At 59.7% G+C, this 14463-nt stretch overlaps 1 protein-coding gene across 2 annotated transcripts; it reads right to left on the bottom strand.

Annotated features, from left to right (window-relative positions):
- Nucleotides 1-2713: 2713 nt before the first annotated feature.
- Nucleotides 2714-12148, bottom strand: SHH (sonic hedgehog signaling molecule). 2 transcript variants are annotated; one of them, XM_064487156.1, is made up of 4 exons: nt 11553-12148; nt 6168-6429; nt 2937-3555; nt 2714-2813 (listed from the first exon to the last, which is right to left on the bottom strand). In XM_064487156.1, exons 1-4 carry the CDS (start codon nt 11859-11861, stop codon nt 2714-2716), a joined length of 1290 nt encoding a protein of 429 aa, XP_064343226.1. In that variant the 5' UTR covers nt 11862-12148. The 2 variants fall into 2 exon arrangements, with proteins under 2 accessions (XP_064343226.1, XP_010989235.3); XM_010990933.3 differs by having other exon boundaries at nt 2714-3555.
- Between the last annotated feature and the right edge of the window lie 2315 nt (nt 12149-14463).

Here is a 14463-nt window from a genome sequence, read left to right as displayed (position 1 = left end):
TTGACAGGGATATGCATTTAGTCACCAGGGAGGCCGGCAGCAACACCACGCACCCACTTGGCACAAACTCATGGCCCCGTGAACTCTGAAGCGGGAGAAGTGGAGCCTCGTCTGACGGGAGCAGGCTGCACCTGCTGGATGCTTTGTACTCAGTGTCTCTATGAGGTGGATGTGAAAAAGAGAGTTCTTACGGTGAAGCTGGAAAGGATCTTAAAAGGTGGGGCAGGGAGGAGGGGCGCCGCCACCTCGCCTGGCCAGGAGGGGGCGCTGCCCGGCGCCGGCTGCCTGGTGCAGTCGGGTCTGCCCACCGCCCAGCTTCTCTCTTGGACCCAACACTTCTCTCTTTAACTGATGGAGATGCCCCGCTGATTAGTCAGGCTGGTCACCACGGCCAGACCTGCTGGTGTGCCCTAGTGCTTCTGCTTTGACTAATACGCAGACCTGAACAGAAACCACCAAACTCACCAGGGATCATAACCCGTGAACCTGCTGACCACCTAGAAGACCAAAGAACAGTCTTTTACCAAGAACTGAGGACCACTCCTGCCTGAATGGCAAGCTCCGGCCTGCGTGCTGGGCCCTCTGCCCGCCGGCACCATCCATCCGAGCACATGGCCTCCAGGAAAAGCCACACCTTGCCAGACCTGCAGCCCAGAGGCCCCCCAGGGACCTCAGCCCTAGCCTCAGAAGCAGCTTCTCCAGACCCTACCAAGGCAGGACTGAGGCCTGCCCCTGGCCGTCAGGTTCAGTTCTGCTTCCCTAAACCCAGGTCAGCCTCCAGACGTGACTGATCTGCTGAGAGGCCCCCAGGCGACACCGCCCACCCTTCCAAACCCCAGCTGGCACGGGCACTTGGACCCAGAGCACAGAGCCCCTCTGGGCTAAGCCTGCAACCCAGCTCCAGGCGCGGAGGACAGGCCCCCTGGCCCCGCTGACAGAGTGCCCACGAGGGGAGCCCCAAGGCCTGGGCCGGCCACTAAGCCCTTGCCTGACAACCACTGCAGACAGACAGCTTGGGTGTGGAGACACCAGCGCGGCCCGGGGGCCCTGAGTCTCCCTTGGCTGTGGTGGGAGAGGAGGGAAGGCTGGGGTCCACACCGAGCGGGCGGAGGAGGCGCTCTCCCAAGTAGGCCTGCAGAATATCCACACTTGGCCCTCTGCTCAGGGACCCTTCTGCAAAGGGTTTCCCAACACTTCAGAAAGCAGCTAAGGACCTCCCCCCTGCAAGGCCAGGGGACAACGCACTCCAACCTGGGGCCACCGAGTGGAGGGACTGAAGTGGGCCAACAAGTCCATGGAGCCTGGGGAGGCAGTCTGAGCTCTGGCCCCAGGGCCACCTCCTCCAGGCAGGCGGCGCTGGTTAAGTTGGGGGGAGGTGGGGGCAGAACGGAACCCAGGACAGCACCGCCATCCTTTGAGTATAGAGACTTTCACACAATAAATACAAACAGAGCTGAGGTTTTTCTCCAGTGACGGAAACAAACAAGTTGATTTGGTTCCCTACTTTGGTTCCCTATGTACGTTGATCTGAATTCACAGTATAAGCAACACATCTAAATATAATACTGGGAACTCCTGTCAGCACTAGGTTTCCCAAACAAAGAAGCCAAAAAAAAAAAGGAAAGAAAACGGGGCTGCAACAGGAATTCTCAGTTATCATATACTAACCGGTCTGTGCGTGGCACATTTTATTTCTATAAAACTATTACAAAATATTCAAAAATATATTTTAGTAAATTTACAGCAGTTATTTCTCAATTTATTAATGCAAAAACATCCTTTGTTTTTCTCTGTACAAACTACAGGCTCCATCCTCGTGCGCTCTTCACTATGTGCACTTTTAAAAAATATTATTTTCTAATAAATTCTTTGAAGTTAAAAATAACAGAGGTCTTCCCGTTTGTCCAAGAAAAAAAAAGTGTGTATGTGAGTGTGTAACAGTCTTGACTTCCAAGAATATGGCCAAAATGGTGATGACAAAGCCAATATTAAACCAAGAAGACGATATAGGAGATGACTGTTACAATGGCAACTAGTTAAATTAAAATAATATATTTTCATATTTTACACTATTTCAAAAATGAAATGTAATTCAGTTAAGTATTGAGCTCTCAAAAATCTAATTTACAATTCTGTGTATAAAAATATAATTTGTGGACCCCCACGAAGCATGTTTTAGTTTACACTTGCTGACAAGCAGGAGCGTTGCAAAGCAGAAGTGGAGAGCAGAGAATTTTGCTTTCTGAAAGTCAGGACGAGGGACGTGTAGAAAAATAGCCTCTGAGCAGGTCGCTTGGCCTCACAAAATACTCTTTCCCCTGTGAGCACAGTTCACATGGTAATAATAAATTATCCAAGAAACAAACTATTTAAGGCTCTTGAAGGTCCGGTTCATATTATTTAAAACATCTATTCATACCAAACAAATAAATAGCCAGGAGAGGTGAAAAAATAACCAAAAGTAAACAAGAATCAAAAAATTCAAAAATATATATAGATGGACTAAGCACAACGACAGGATTTCTCGGGGCTTTGATTCCTTATAGTCTACTGTGGACTGGCCTACTTTATTATTATTATTATTATTAATTATTATTATAATTAAAGTCTCATTTCGTGCGCTTTTCCGTGTGTCATTTGCGGTATCTTGCGGTTGCCCCTCCCCCCGCCCGCCCCGCCCCCTCCCGGTGCCCTCCCCGGCCGCCCCTGGCCTTCAGCTGGACTTGACCGCCATGCCGAGCGGGTGCAAGGCCTCGCTGTCCAACAGCCAGGTGCCTATTTGGTAGAGCAGCTGCGAGTACCAGTGGACGCCCACGGCGGCCGGCGCGGCGGCCGTACCTGGCGCACCCGGCGCGCCTGGGGCGGGCGGGGGGACGCGACCGCCGCCCCCGCCGCCGCCGCCGCCGCCGCCCCCGCCGTCCCCGCCGCGGTCCGTGCGCGAGGGCGCCAGCGCGGCCAGGAGCGCGTGCGCCAGGCGGAAGGGCGCGAAGGCCCGGTGCGCCCAGCCGTGCTCCTCTATGACCGCGTAGCACGACGCCAGCACCCGGTTGATGAGGATGGTGCCCTGCGCCGTCAGCGGCGCGTACGCGCCCGTGGCTTCCTCGCGCAGCGTCACGCTGTGCACGGCGGCGGGCAGCAGCCGGCGGTCCCCGCCGCGCTCGGCCACCACGTACACGTGCTGGCCCGGCCGCACGCTGCTAGCGAAGAGCGCCCGGCGCGCCGGCGCGCCCCCCGGCGGCCGCCCAGCGCCCGACAGCGCCTCGGGCTCCCAAGCGGCCGAGCCGTTGTGCGGCGCGACAAAGAGCAGGTGTGCGGCGGTGAGCAGCAGGCGCTCGCGGGGCTCCCGCGTCTCGATCACGTAGAAGACCTTCTTGGCGCCGTCGTCGCGGTCCAGGAAGGTGAGGAAGTCGCTGTAGAGCAGCTGGCCCTGGTCGTCGGCCGCCAGCACGCGGTCCCCGGGGCGCAGATCCTTCACCAGCTTGGTGCCGCCCTGTTCCAGGTGCACCGTGGCCGAGCCCGGGAAGCAGCCGCCCGATTTGGCTGCCACCGAGTTCTCTGCGGGAGAGGAGAAAGGAGAGAAGAGGAGAAAAGCTGGTGAGTCCCGAGAAGTCACGAGTTTGGAAAGGGGGGCGCAAGATTGGTGTCCAGAACGGGGATGCGCTGGGCTCCGGGGAGAGATTCCAGGCTGGTCCAGTGCAGACCTCCCTGCCCCATCCCCACCGCCTTGGTGACCAAATTGAGAGGCAGACATAGTCCTTAACGACTCTTAGGATTGGACTGGTGGTGACAAAGGTTGACTGGCGTCTCCAGCGGGAGGCCGGTTACACTGCTTTCCTTCCGCCCCCCCCCCCCCCCAGCTCAGCACACACCCAACCTCGCCACGAATTCAGAGGGTTATTTGCTCTCCACTTGGATTCCTCAGGAAGCCTCCTTGAGCTCACCCGGGCGCCGGGGCGCACCCTCCCTTACTCCCGCCTCCGGCGCGGGGCGCGGCGCCCCCTGGTGCGCTCCGCACCCGGGCCGCGCGGCGGGGACCCTAGCCCACCGGTCCCCAGCGCCCAGCGGGGGGCCTTGGTGTTGGCCTGTTGGAGGCGGAGGCGGGGGGGGGGTGACAAATAGCTGTAGTAGTTGTAGCAACTGGACAAACATTCCAGAGAACTGGCCGAGGTGTGAAATCCGGGCCTTGTGTGCATTTTCTAATTAAAATCCAATAAAAGGCTCGGCATTGTCATTGTGATTTCTGCAACAAATGGGAGGCGCTCTCGGAAGAGGGGCCACTTCCATTTTCTCCCCCTCCCCTTTCTCGGCTCCCTCTCTCTCCAGCTCTCGGCCGCCCCCTCCCTATTTGCTCAGGTGCACCCCACCCCCCTTCCCAGTGCGATTCACACGCGGGCTCTCCAGAAGCCCGGGCCTCACAAGCACTATTTGCACAGTCAGGCCTCTCTTCCAAGCACTCAAGATGTGTATTTGAATTTTAAATGGCGGGGCCTGCTCCGCGCTCTGCAAGCGCCGGGTTCTCAAGGCCCCTTGACTACCCGCTTTCTCCGGCCCTCTGTGGCTCTCTGAGGCTCACTGTCCTGAGGACAATAATCCTAGTCGGGCGGCGAGCAGGGGGCCGGGGAGGAGGGGCAGGGAGGTCCCGGTCTCCTCTGCATTCCAATCTCCGGGATCATGCTTTTTGCAAATAGAGATCGCGAGAAAGAATCTTCCCGCTGGAATTACTGAGGGTTTTAATCTTCTCATAGGTTTCCCCGGCATGAAGTGCGGGGCTGGCCTTTGGAGACCCGCCGCAGCCGCCCGGAATGCGCCCGGGGCTCAGGCGAGCCCGAGTCGTCGAGTCGCACGACCCTGCTTGACACGCACCGCACCGCGCCCGGGCCCGTGTGCGCGGAATGCCAACCATCGGCTCCCCCGGAGGGATTACCGCTGCGCGCTGGCGAGGAGACCGCCAGGGACCCCCACCCGGGGGACCCCGCGGCCCGGAGGGGGCGGCTCGCCGCGCCTCCATTAAGGAGCCCCGCGAAGTGGGGGCGCGCCTTCCTGCCCTCCTGGCAGCTGAGACTTTCTTGGGCTGTCAGCCCGGCCCTTCTCCCCACCCTTCCACACCTTTTCTTTCTGTTGGGCCAAGAAGCCACTATTTTCCTTACCTCCAAAGTGTGTCTTGCCATTTGTAAGTGTGTTTCTACTGACATACGCTATTGAAATACAGTTTAGGAGACAAACAGGCAAAACTGGGGGATGGAGGTAGGGGAGACGGTGCCTCCTAAATTTACTGTGAACTGTTTTGCTAAATGCACCAGCTTCTGCTGAGATGAAGAGAGCTGCATCCGTAGCCCTGGGGCTGGTGCGTGCGTGTGCGCCTTCCTTCCGAAGCTGTTCCCCGCCGGCAACAGCATGTGGCGTTGCAGGCCCAGGGAAGTCCGCCTCGCGCCGCAGGGCCGCTGCTCCAGCTGCAGCCTTGGCTTTCCTGGCCCTGCCTGTGGCTCAGGGCCGCCCAGCTGGTTCCTAACAAGGACGGATGCTTCTGGGCTTGCGGCCTCCAGATGTTGGAAGTGGTAACTACTGGGTTTATTACCTCCCACCAGGCCTCTTTCCAAAGGCTGAGAGAGTGAGTGGGTGAAGTTAGTTTAGAATCCACAGGCGCTCAGTGGGGAGGGGAGTGGACAGGGGCTTCCACCCTGGGCAGAGCCTCCTGTGCTGGGGGGGGGGGACTAGTGGGGGGTTGTTCATTCTTAAGCCCTATTGAGGCAAAGGCTCTAGGCCAGAGTTGGCCAACTGGGCAGGGCTGCAGTCTTTCACCAGGAGAGTCTGCCCCTCATTTTCCCTCGATGTCTCTGCCACCTGCAGTGGGGGCTCTGGAAACGGGTGAGGGGAGGCTCAGGAAGCATATGCCCTCTGCATCTGGGCCTGGAGAACCGGGTCCTGTGTGGCCTCGACGGTAGGGACATCCTGGCTAGGGGGTGGGGCATACGCCCCAGAGACTATTTTCCCACATAGAAACACCAGTCACCACCCAATCCCCTCCCTGCCTGCACCCCGCCCTCTCTCCATTTTCTCCTTCCCCTGAGTCAGGCTGTGGGGTACACAGGGGAGCGGGGGTGGGGAGGGGGGAGTAGATCTGGCGCTGTGGGGGGGCACTGTCAGCGTGGGTGGGCCCGCTGCCTCACCTGCTTTCACGGAGCAGTGGATGTGCGCCTTGGACTCGTAGTAGACCCAGTCAAAGCCGGCCTCCACCGCTAGGCGGGCCAGCATGCCGTACTTGCTGCGGTCGCGGTCCGACGTGGTGATGTCCACTGCACGGCCCTCGTAGTGCAGGGACTCGTCTGAGTGGTGGCCATCCTCGTCCCAGCCCTCGGTCACCCGCAGCTTCACTCCTGGCCACTGGTTCATCACGGAGATGGCCAAGGCATTCAGCTTGTCCTTGCACCTCTGCGGAGAGAAGGGGGTGCCCCGCGGACGTGAGCCTCTCCCCGGTGTGGGCTGCTCTGCGCAGTCCCCCAGGATGATGGCGGTGCGGAGAAGCAGGGGTCAGGGCCTGGACCTGGGCTCAGCCAGTGCAGGAGAGAGGGCACGCGGGTGGGGGGAGGCATCTGCATGAGGCGCAAGTCGTCTGGGAGGTGACCTGAGGGCCTTTCTCCAAGTCTGCAATAGCAGAGCTCCTATCCTGGCCTAAGAAGCAGATGACATTTCTCTGGAAAAAGTAACTGCATGTTTTTGGACCAGGACTGCAGACCCCTCCAGGAGCACCCTAGGCTATGCCCACATCCTCCTCCAAGACGCCGTCCATGCCCCTGCCCTCTCTGTGGCCCCCTCTCTCTGCAACTGTGCAAGGCTCCACCCATCTCCCTGGGCAGACACCCTTGTCAGGAGGCCAGAGAGAGGCCCAGGGTGCAACTCCAAAGAAAAAAGAAAAATATACTGCTTCTAAAAGAATGAGAAGCCTGACCTTAACTGTGTGCACTCCCTCCTGCCCTGTGCCTGTCTGAGGTGAGAATTAAGCCAAAGGTGGGGGGGGGGGGGAGCTGATAGCAACCTAAGGGGTGGGGGAGCCAGCAGTGGAGGGCAGCCAGGTGAGTTATAATTTTCAATACGGCCAGGGCCGGATGACAAACATTCTTTATCTGGACAGCCACATTCCTTTTCCCCGTGGAACTCTTTTCTCCTGGCCTTTCTGTGGTCTGATTGTGTCTCTTGTTTTCCTTAACCTGTTCCCCGCCTCCCCTCTTGTTTTCTTGGCCGGCACAGAATGGTGTCCTGCAAGTTTGAAGAGCAAACTTAAGAGGTGGAGGAGGGGATGGGCTGGGAGGGGTGGGGGATGGGGAGCCAGAGAGGCCTGCAGCCTCGGAGCTCTGGCCTTGGGGAGCCTCCTTCTGGAAACTGCCCTAGTGTCCCCCCCACCCCACAACAAGGAAGCTGCCTGTAGGAGTAAAGAGACAGACTAGGCGGGACTCCCGTCAGGGTAGAGTTGTGGGAATTCCTGCGGGATTCTCGGGTCCCATTTAGAAGGGGATGTGAGAAAAAGCTGAATCGTGTGTGTGCAGATTCTGTCTCACTGGACGTTTACACTGCAGCCGATGGGGTGCGGGATTTAAAAGAGGGGAAGTGGTGACACGGTCATGATGGGGGCATCCCCCAGAGAGGCAGACCGAGGCGGGTAGGCAGCAATCCCAAGCTGACTTCTGCAGAGGGCAGGACTGGTCTCCAGGCGGGGCGATGCTCTGCTTGGGACCCGCTTACCGAGATGAACAGATGGCCCCCAGCGAGGACCCTAACTGTAGAGCGGGGAAGCGCTCTTCCAACAGAGTGGGGGAGAGGCTCTGGCAGAGACTGCTGCAGGTTTTAATGGGATGTGACCGATTGCGCAACAGGAAAAGTCCTGTGCATTTGACAGCAATAAAAACCAGTATATGGTTGTAGAGTTAAACATACAAATGTGTGTGTGTGTGTTGGGGGATGGGGATGGGGAGGTGGAGCAGAGGGCTGGGGGCGGCCCTAGTTAACAGGTTGGCGCTTGCAGGTTTCTGGTCCTGCCAACAGTTTTCTTAAAAAAAAAAAAAAAGGACAGAGTTTGAGTGAGGTCATCTTGAGGATTGAATGCGTTTTACATGAAAATCAATCAGTAAACCAGGGTCAGTTTAGAGCGGGGACGTGAAACCGGCTGCGCAGGCGCACACTACCGACGCGCACACGCAGACACTCGCATCCCGGGCCCCCATCCCACTCCAACTCCCTGCTTTGGGGGCTCAGATGAAGCTTTCCGCAGCTTCCCCTGAGGCGGCTGGCGATGGGGAGGGCAGGATAGGGAGGACCCGTACCAGCGCCCAGCGTTTTGCGCTGCGCCACTTGGGCAAGAGGTGGAGACCCCAGACGAGGAGCCCCGGGCCCAGCCAGGCCCGAGTCTGCGCCCAGCGCCCCACGCGCCCTCCCCCGGCTCCGCCAGGCGCAACGCGGCCTCGGCCCCCGGCGGCAGGGCTCCCTGCGCCCCGGCCGCGCCGGATCGTCGCAGACCAAGCCAGGAAGCCCAGGCCGGTTATCAATTCACTGGGTCGTGTGCCGCGAATCAAGCCCGCCTCTGTGCAGCCACCGTGAAGCCCAGCGGGGCCGATGGGCCCGGCTTTGTGTCGGCGGAGGCCGAGTTGTTCCCCACGCCTGAGCTCCCGCCACCTCCCCAGTCTGCGCAGCCGCTGCGCGCCCCGGAGCCGAGCGGGGACTGTCACCGCCAACGCCGACGGGCTTCCCCGGCTCGGGGGAGGGGTGTCCCAACTTCAAAAGGGTACCCCCCAGTCCCTACACACACCCTTCTCCGCTCCTCCTCCCCCACTCCGGAAAACCAGACCCCTCCCATCAACCCACACCTGAGCGCCGCTCCCCGGGGCTGCCACGCACCCGGAAATCTGGCCCAACCGGGCGCCTGAGGCTGATCGCCACTGCAGCCCGCAGGCCCGGCCCCTCGCCTCCTCCTGCCCCCTCAGAGCCCCCTGGCACCCTCGGCCTGCGGGGAGAGGTGCGTCTGTCTGCGCTCCCCCTCTCCGAGTTAATATTAACCAGGAGCTCATGCGTTCCTGAACTGCTCTGAAAGTTCCACTGGGGACGATCTTGCCATGGTTGAGGGACTTGGGCGGCAGTCACATTAGAGAGACAGAGACACACAGAGACGGGGGAGGAGGGACACGCACCTGAGAACAGAGTCTAGGCGGTTATCTTAAGTGAGGGCCGGCGGGTGAGCAGGTGCCCCAGGAGCCCGGGAGGCGTTGCCTGCTCCCCCTCCCCGGGCCCTGCCCTCGCCGCCCAGGTCCCCCGCCTTCCCCACTGCAACTCTCAGGATCAGGGACGCAGGAAGGACTCGGAAGGGATAAACCGAGGGGCACCTTTCAGGCCGCCCCTCCCCCCAGCCATCCAGGTTTTTAGGGGACACTTGTGGGGTCCGTGGTGCAGTCCTGACCCGGCCCTCCCCACCCCACCCCCACGCTGGCTGCCCCTCCCCCCCCTTTTGTGTCGGGAACGGGAATAGCCACTGCCCAAGGAAAAAAGTATTTGTTTTCGTTTCGTTCGTCTGAGGGAAGTTGACAGAAGGTCAGAAGTTCAAACGCTGCCAGCGCACGCGGCGGCGAGAGTGGCCGGGCGCCGGGCCGCGCGGCCGTGGGTCCCGGCGGGGCGGCAGGGGGCGGCCCGGGGAGGGACCGTGCGGGGGGCTCAGGCTGGGGCGCCCCCACCCTGGAACCGGCCTTCCCCTCCCGCCTGGTCCCGCCGGTCACGCCCGCGCCGCCGCTCAATCCGGGCCGTCGGAGCGCCGCCAGGAGCCCTGGCCGAGCCCGCGCTCGGGCGCGTGGAGGGGCGGGCGGGCGGGCGGCCGCAGCCCAGCCCCGCGCGCACTGAAACCCGAGCCGCAGGATCGATAGCCCGGGAGTAAGTGGAGATGAGATGCGTCTGCCTGGGTGCGCGGCTCCGCGCGCTCGCACTTGGTGGCCGGGTCCGGGTCAGGGCGCGAGCCGGGACCCCTCTCCCGCGTGGGAGACCCGGGACCTCGGCGGACGCTGAGCCCTCTGGCTCGGGGACCGCCGGTGTTCCCGACCCCGTCGCTTCCTCTGGCCTCGCCCCTCTCTCCCGGGTTCCAAGAGACCCCGGGGAGGCCCCTTCCCTCCCGCAGGGAGCGAGGGTGACCAGGGGGTCGGAGTCCGGGACGAGCTGGAGAACTGCGGCAGCCGGTCGCACGCACCCGGCACCCCGCGGCCTGCGCAGAGTTAATTGCGGTTCGCGCTGCGCTCGGGCACAGGCGCGCGCGTCCACACTCGCGGTCCAGATTTAAGGTGGTCGCGAGGAGATGAGAGAGCGAGGGATAATGACCCTCTCCTTCGCTCCGTCTCCTACCCAGTCCGTTCGCTTAAGCCGGCTACCCTGCCGGCCCCTCTCCTCTCTGGGCTCCGCAGCAAGGCCAGAATCAGAATCGGGCTGGGGAGCCGAGCGGCCCAGAGGGGGCTTCTGTCTCCCTCCCACCCCCAGCCTCCCCTGCACTCGCGCCCCACCAGCGCCGCTCCGTCAGCCGCGGTGCGCTCCTAGCCCTAAAGGTAGGACTTGAATATTTTAATAGGGCAATAAAAAGGATGTTGACCTATATTTGCCAGGAAATCCATTTCCATCTTCAGTTATAGTGCATGGAGTTTCAGAAAGTCTATCATTGGCGGGGAGATTGACAGCCAGAAGTCTCAAACGGAGGCCAGGGGGAGAGAGGGGCGCCTGTTTTGCTTTGGTTCTGCTTTCCAGCCCCCCTCCCTTCCCGCTAGTATATAGTTGCTCCTAATTCCTATGCAAGCAGGTTGAAAACTAGCGTGATGCAATGCCAGTAAGTTCTAAGTCCCTCCCCTCAAGTACCGCGGGCTCGGGAGAACGAGAGGGCATCCTTAAAGAAATATCGATACATTCACACTCTGACGGGCACGAGTGCCAGCGATGGGATCGCAGGGGAGACATGCGATCCGCTCAGGGACCAGCCCAGCCGCCTCTGGAGCCCCGACCTTTTGTCAGAACTGCCTCCTGCCGTTCCCAGTTGAGGGTCTTTGGTGGGGGGCTGCAGGGCGGTGATAGTGGTGGGAAAGAGCAGCACAGAGGAGAAGGGAAACGTGTAAGCGACGAGGCTACACTGGCACGGTGACCCGGACACCACTTTATGTTTAGGGGGGACTCTTGCCCCCTCCCTCCATTTCCGCTCCCAACTTGGAGAGGACAGATGCCCCCAAAGTGAAGGTCTCCCCAAGTTACAAGCCAGAGCTGAGGCAGGATGGGAAGGCCATCCCAGCAGGACACATCAAATCAGGGCCATCTATGGACCACATCTCCTCCCGTCCCTACCCCACCCCCACCCTAAACTTCTCCAGCTAGACCCTTTACCTCCATTCCCCACAAGGAAGAGGAAGGGATGGGAGGCAGGCAGGTGGGTGGGGAAGGAGAGGGTAAAATCGCCTTTCTACCTGCCTCCAGAGCAAACAGACTGAACTGCATGGTTACACATAACCCCTTGAAAGCAACACATTCCACGCCCCGCGCTGGGTTTCTACCTGAGTCATCAGCCGGTCCGCTCCAGTGTTTTCTTCATCCTTAAATATGATGTCGGGGTTGTAATTGGGGGTGAGCTCCTTAAATCGCTCCGAGTTTCTCGTGATCTTCCCTTCGTATCTTCCACTGGCCCCTAGGGTCTTCTCAGCCACGTTGGGGATAAACTGCTTGTAGGCTAAAGGGGTCAGCTTTTTGGGGTGCCGCCTCTTCCCAAATCCCCTGCCGGGTCCGCACGCCAGCCCCGAGCACACCAGCAGCGAGGAGATTAGCACCACCAGCAGACATCTCGCCAGCAGCAGCATCTTGTCCATGCAGCCAAGGACTTCAAGGCTGGCCCGAGCAGGTCCGAGTGCGCGAGTGTGCGTGCCTGTGCCCTCTCCCCGCCTCGCTCGGCTGGCTGCTGGCGCCCTCGGCTCTCTCTGCCTCGCTCTTTCTCTTCCTATATAACCTTGCCTGCCGCCGCTGCGGGGGACTCGCCACTGATCCCCACCCAGACGGGGGCTGGAACGGCAGGTTGCTGGTCGCTGATAACGGAACACATCAGAGTTGGGGCTCAAGACGGCAATCAGAAGACAAAAAGAGTCTGATTTTAAATGGTAGCAAGCCTGAGAGCTTGTGAGAGAGGCTGTCTTCAGTACTATATTATAGCTGGCAGGGGCGTATCTGATTGGCCAAAGCAGCACAAGCTTGTCTTCTGATGTTTAACCCTAAAAAAGACTAATTTTTTTTTCTGTAGCTGCTGTTGCTTTATTTTCACCTGAGGGCTTCGAGTTAAAAGGAAAAAAAAAATCTTTACTAAGACAAAGGTGGGAGGGAGGGAGGAGGCAGGTTCCTTAGGGTAACATCGGTTCCCCCCTGCTTTGTGCATATCTCCTGTACCCCCTTCCCTTCCTCCAGAATGGTAGGTGCTTCAGTTAACACCAACTTAAGTTTTTAAAGGACAGTCTAGACACCCCCCACCCCAGGTTCCATCATCAAACAAATATTCTCTCAAATGTTTGAGGGGCCAAGCTGCCCAGGTCTTATTTAAATGTTTTCCCAGAGACTTTATCCTGCAGGCCAGGTCTCTCTGCATTTTAAAGAAAGAGGGGTCTCTGCCCCCTCCGGAATATTCCAGGCACCTCAACCTGACCGGCTGGCCGTGCTATCTGAAGTGCTTTAAGCATCTTAGAAAAACTTGAAAATACTGCTCCTTATGGTGTTTCAATTAATGCATTATTTTTAACTCTCTGAAAGTGGAATGGAGGCGTGCTCAGGGGCTGGTGCAGGGTGAGCTGAGGACGGTCCAGCTGGCTGGGCCCAGCGGGTCTGAGGGCTGCACCCCAGCTCAGAGAAGGGGGCTGGTGCTGGTGCCTGTGTGGTGGGCGGAGGCCCATTGTGCCTGGGGGCAGCGGCGAGTGGGCAAGGCTGTGCACACACCACCCCCATGATTCAATCGATCGGAGCAAAGTGCAGGCCAGGGATGAGCTGAATGTGGAGCTCAGACTCCTTCCACACTATGCCGAGCTGGCTTCTCACGGCACTCAGCAGGCCGGTCTGCAGGGGCCTGGGGGCTGGAGCCCGAGGCTGCGCAGAGCCCCAGGGAAACAGGCAGAGGAAGGGCGTCCAGGAGAGGGCACGGCACTTGGAGCTGGTGATGCTGGAGTCCCAGTTCCTGCACTTCTGTAAGAAACTAACTAAAGTCTTATTTAAACCTGAAAAAGAAAATCTGAGAGTCCCCCTCTTTGCAGAATATGCCAACCCCCTTCTCTGCCCTGGCCATCTCACTCAGACGCAGTCGCTGCTCCAGAACAGGACGAGGCACTGAGAGCTCTCCGTGTGGACTGGACCAGGTCAGACCTGGCTGTCACTCCGGGAAGCGAAGCACTCTCCCTTGGCCCCAGCCTGGCCGAGGGGAGCAGGAGAAGCCAGGTCTGAAGGCTCCATCCTTGAAACAATGGGGCATTTGCTGCAGTCCAGCAGAGGGTCCGTGCAGACAAACTTTTTGAGGGGGGGAGTGTGGAAGGGGACATCTTAGAGCCTGTGGTTGGGCCTTGCAGACACTGCGCGTCACCAGGGCTCTGCTGTCTCCCCTCCCCCACGCTTGCTTTTTCTAGTCTGTGATTTGCGAAGAATCACCCCAACTTCATCACGGCCTCCCAGTGGAGCCGGTGCAGAGAGGTCACTCCGCCACGTACCCAGAAGAGTGGGCCTGCTAGAGGTGGGCAGCGCACAGCAAGTGTGGTTGTAACGCTGTTGGGCAGGGTGGTCTTGTGAAGACCCGGGCCCTGGGGACGCCCCAGCCTCCTGAGTGCCCTCCCCCGCGTGGCATCTTGCCCCAGCCCCCTCCCTTTTGCCAGTCTTTTTCCGCTCAGGCAAAGGCAAAAGGGCCGTAGCACCCAGTCTCCACCCCACAGCCCCAGCCCGAGACACTGGACCTGGTGTGGCCACCGTGTGCACAGGGATCCCTGCCCGCAATCCCGCAGGTGCAGGGACCTCAGGCCGCCGGCCAGGTGCCCCCGGGAGCACCGCTGGCGCTTTGGGAGCCGAAGCCTGAGCTGCAGTGAGATCCCTGCAGCTGGGCAGACTCGGGGGCTGCGTGCTCGGCTCCCTCCAGTGCACGCGCCCGGCCCCGCGCTCGCTGGCAGAGGGAGGTCCCCAGCCTGTCAGGCCTCCTTACTCCATTGCTCCAGGGTTGGGCCGAGGCCACTTCCCTGTCCATCTCACCACCAGCTTTGGACACCCCCAGAACCTGTCAGGGCCGCCTGCCCAGGAACTGGCCAATCCTTGAGAATGAAATAGGGATGGACCATAAACTGTCCCTGACACCTTAATTCTGAGGGCCGGACCCTGTTGTGTGTGTTGGGGGGGATGGGGTGGGGTGGGGTGGGGAATCTGGACAAGAATCAACCCGGTTTGTATTTATTGCCTTAG

The sequence above is a fragment of the Camelus dromedarius genome, chromosome 7, assembly GCF_036321535.1.
Source record: "Camelus dromedarius isolate mCamDro1 chromosome 7, mCamDro1.pat, whole genome shotgun sequence".
In the NCBI taxonomy this organism is placed as follows: domain Eukaryota; kingdom Metazoa; phylum Chordata; class Mammalia; order Artiodactyla; family Camelidae; genus Camelus; species Camelus dromedarius.
Note: the sequence above shows the minus strand (reverse complement) of the source record. Positions and strands in the feature narration are given on the sequence as shown.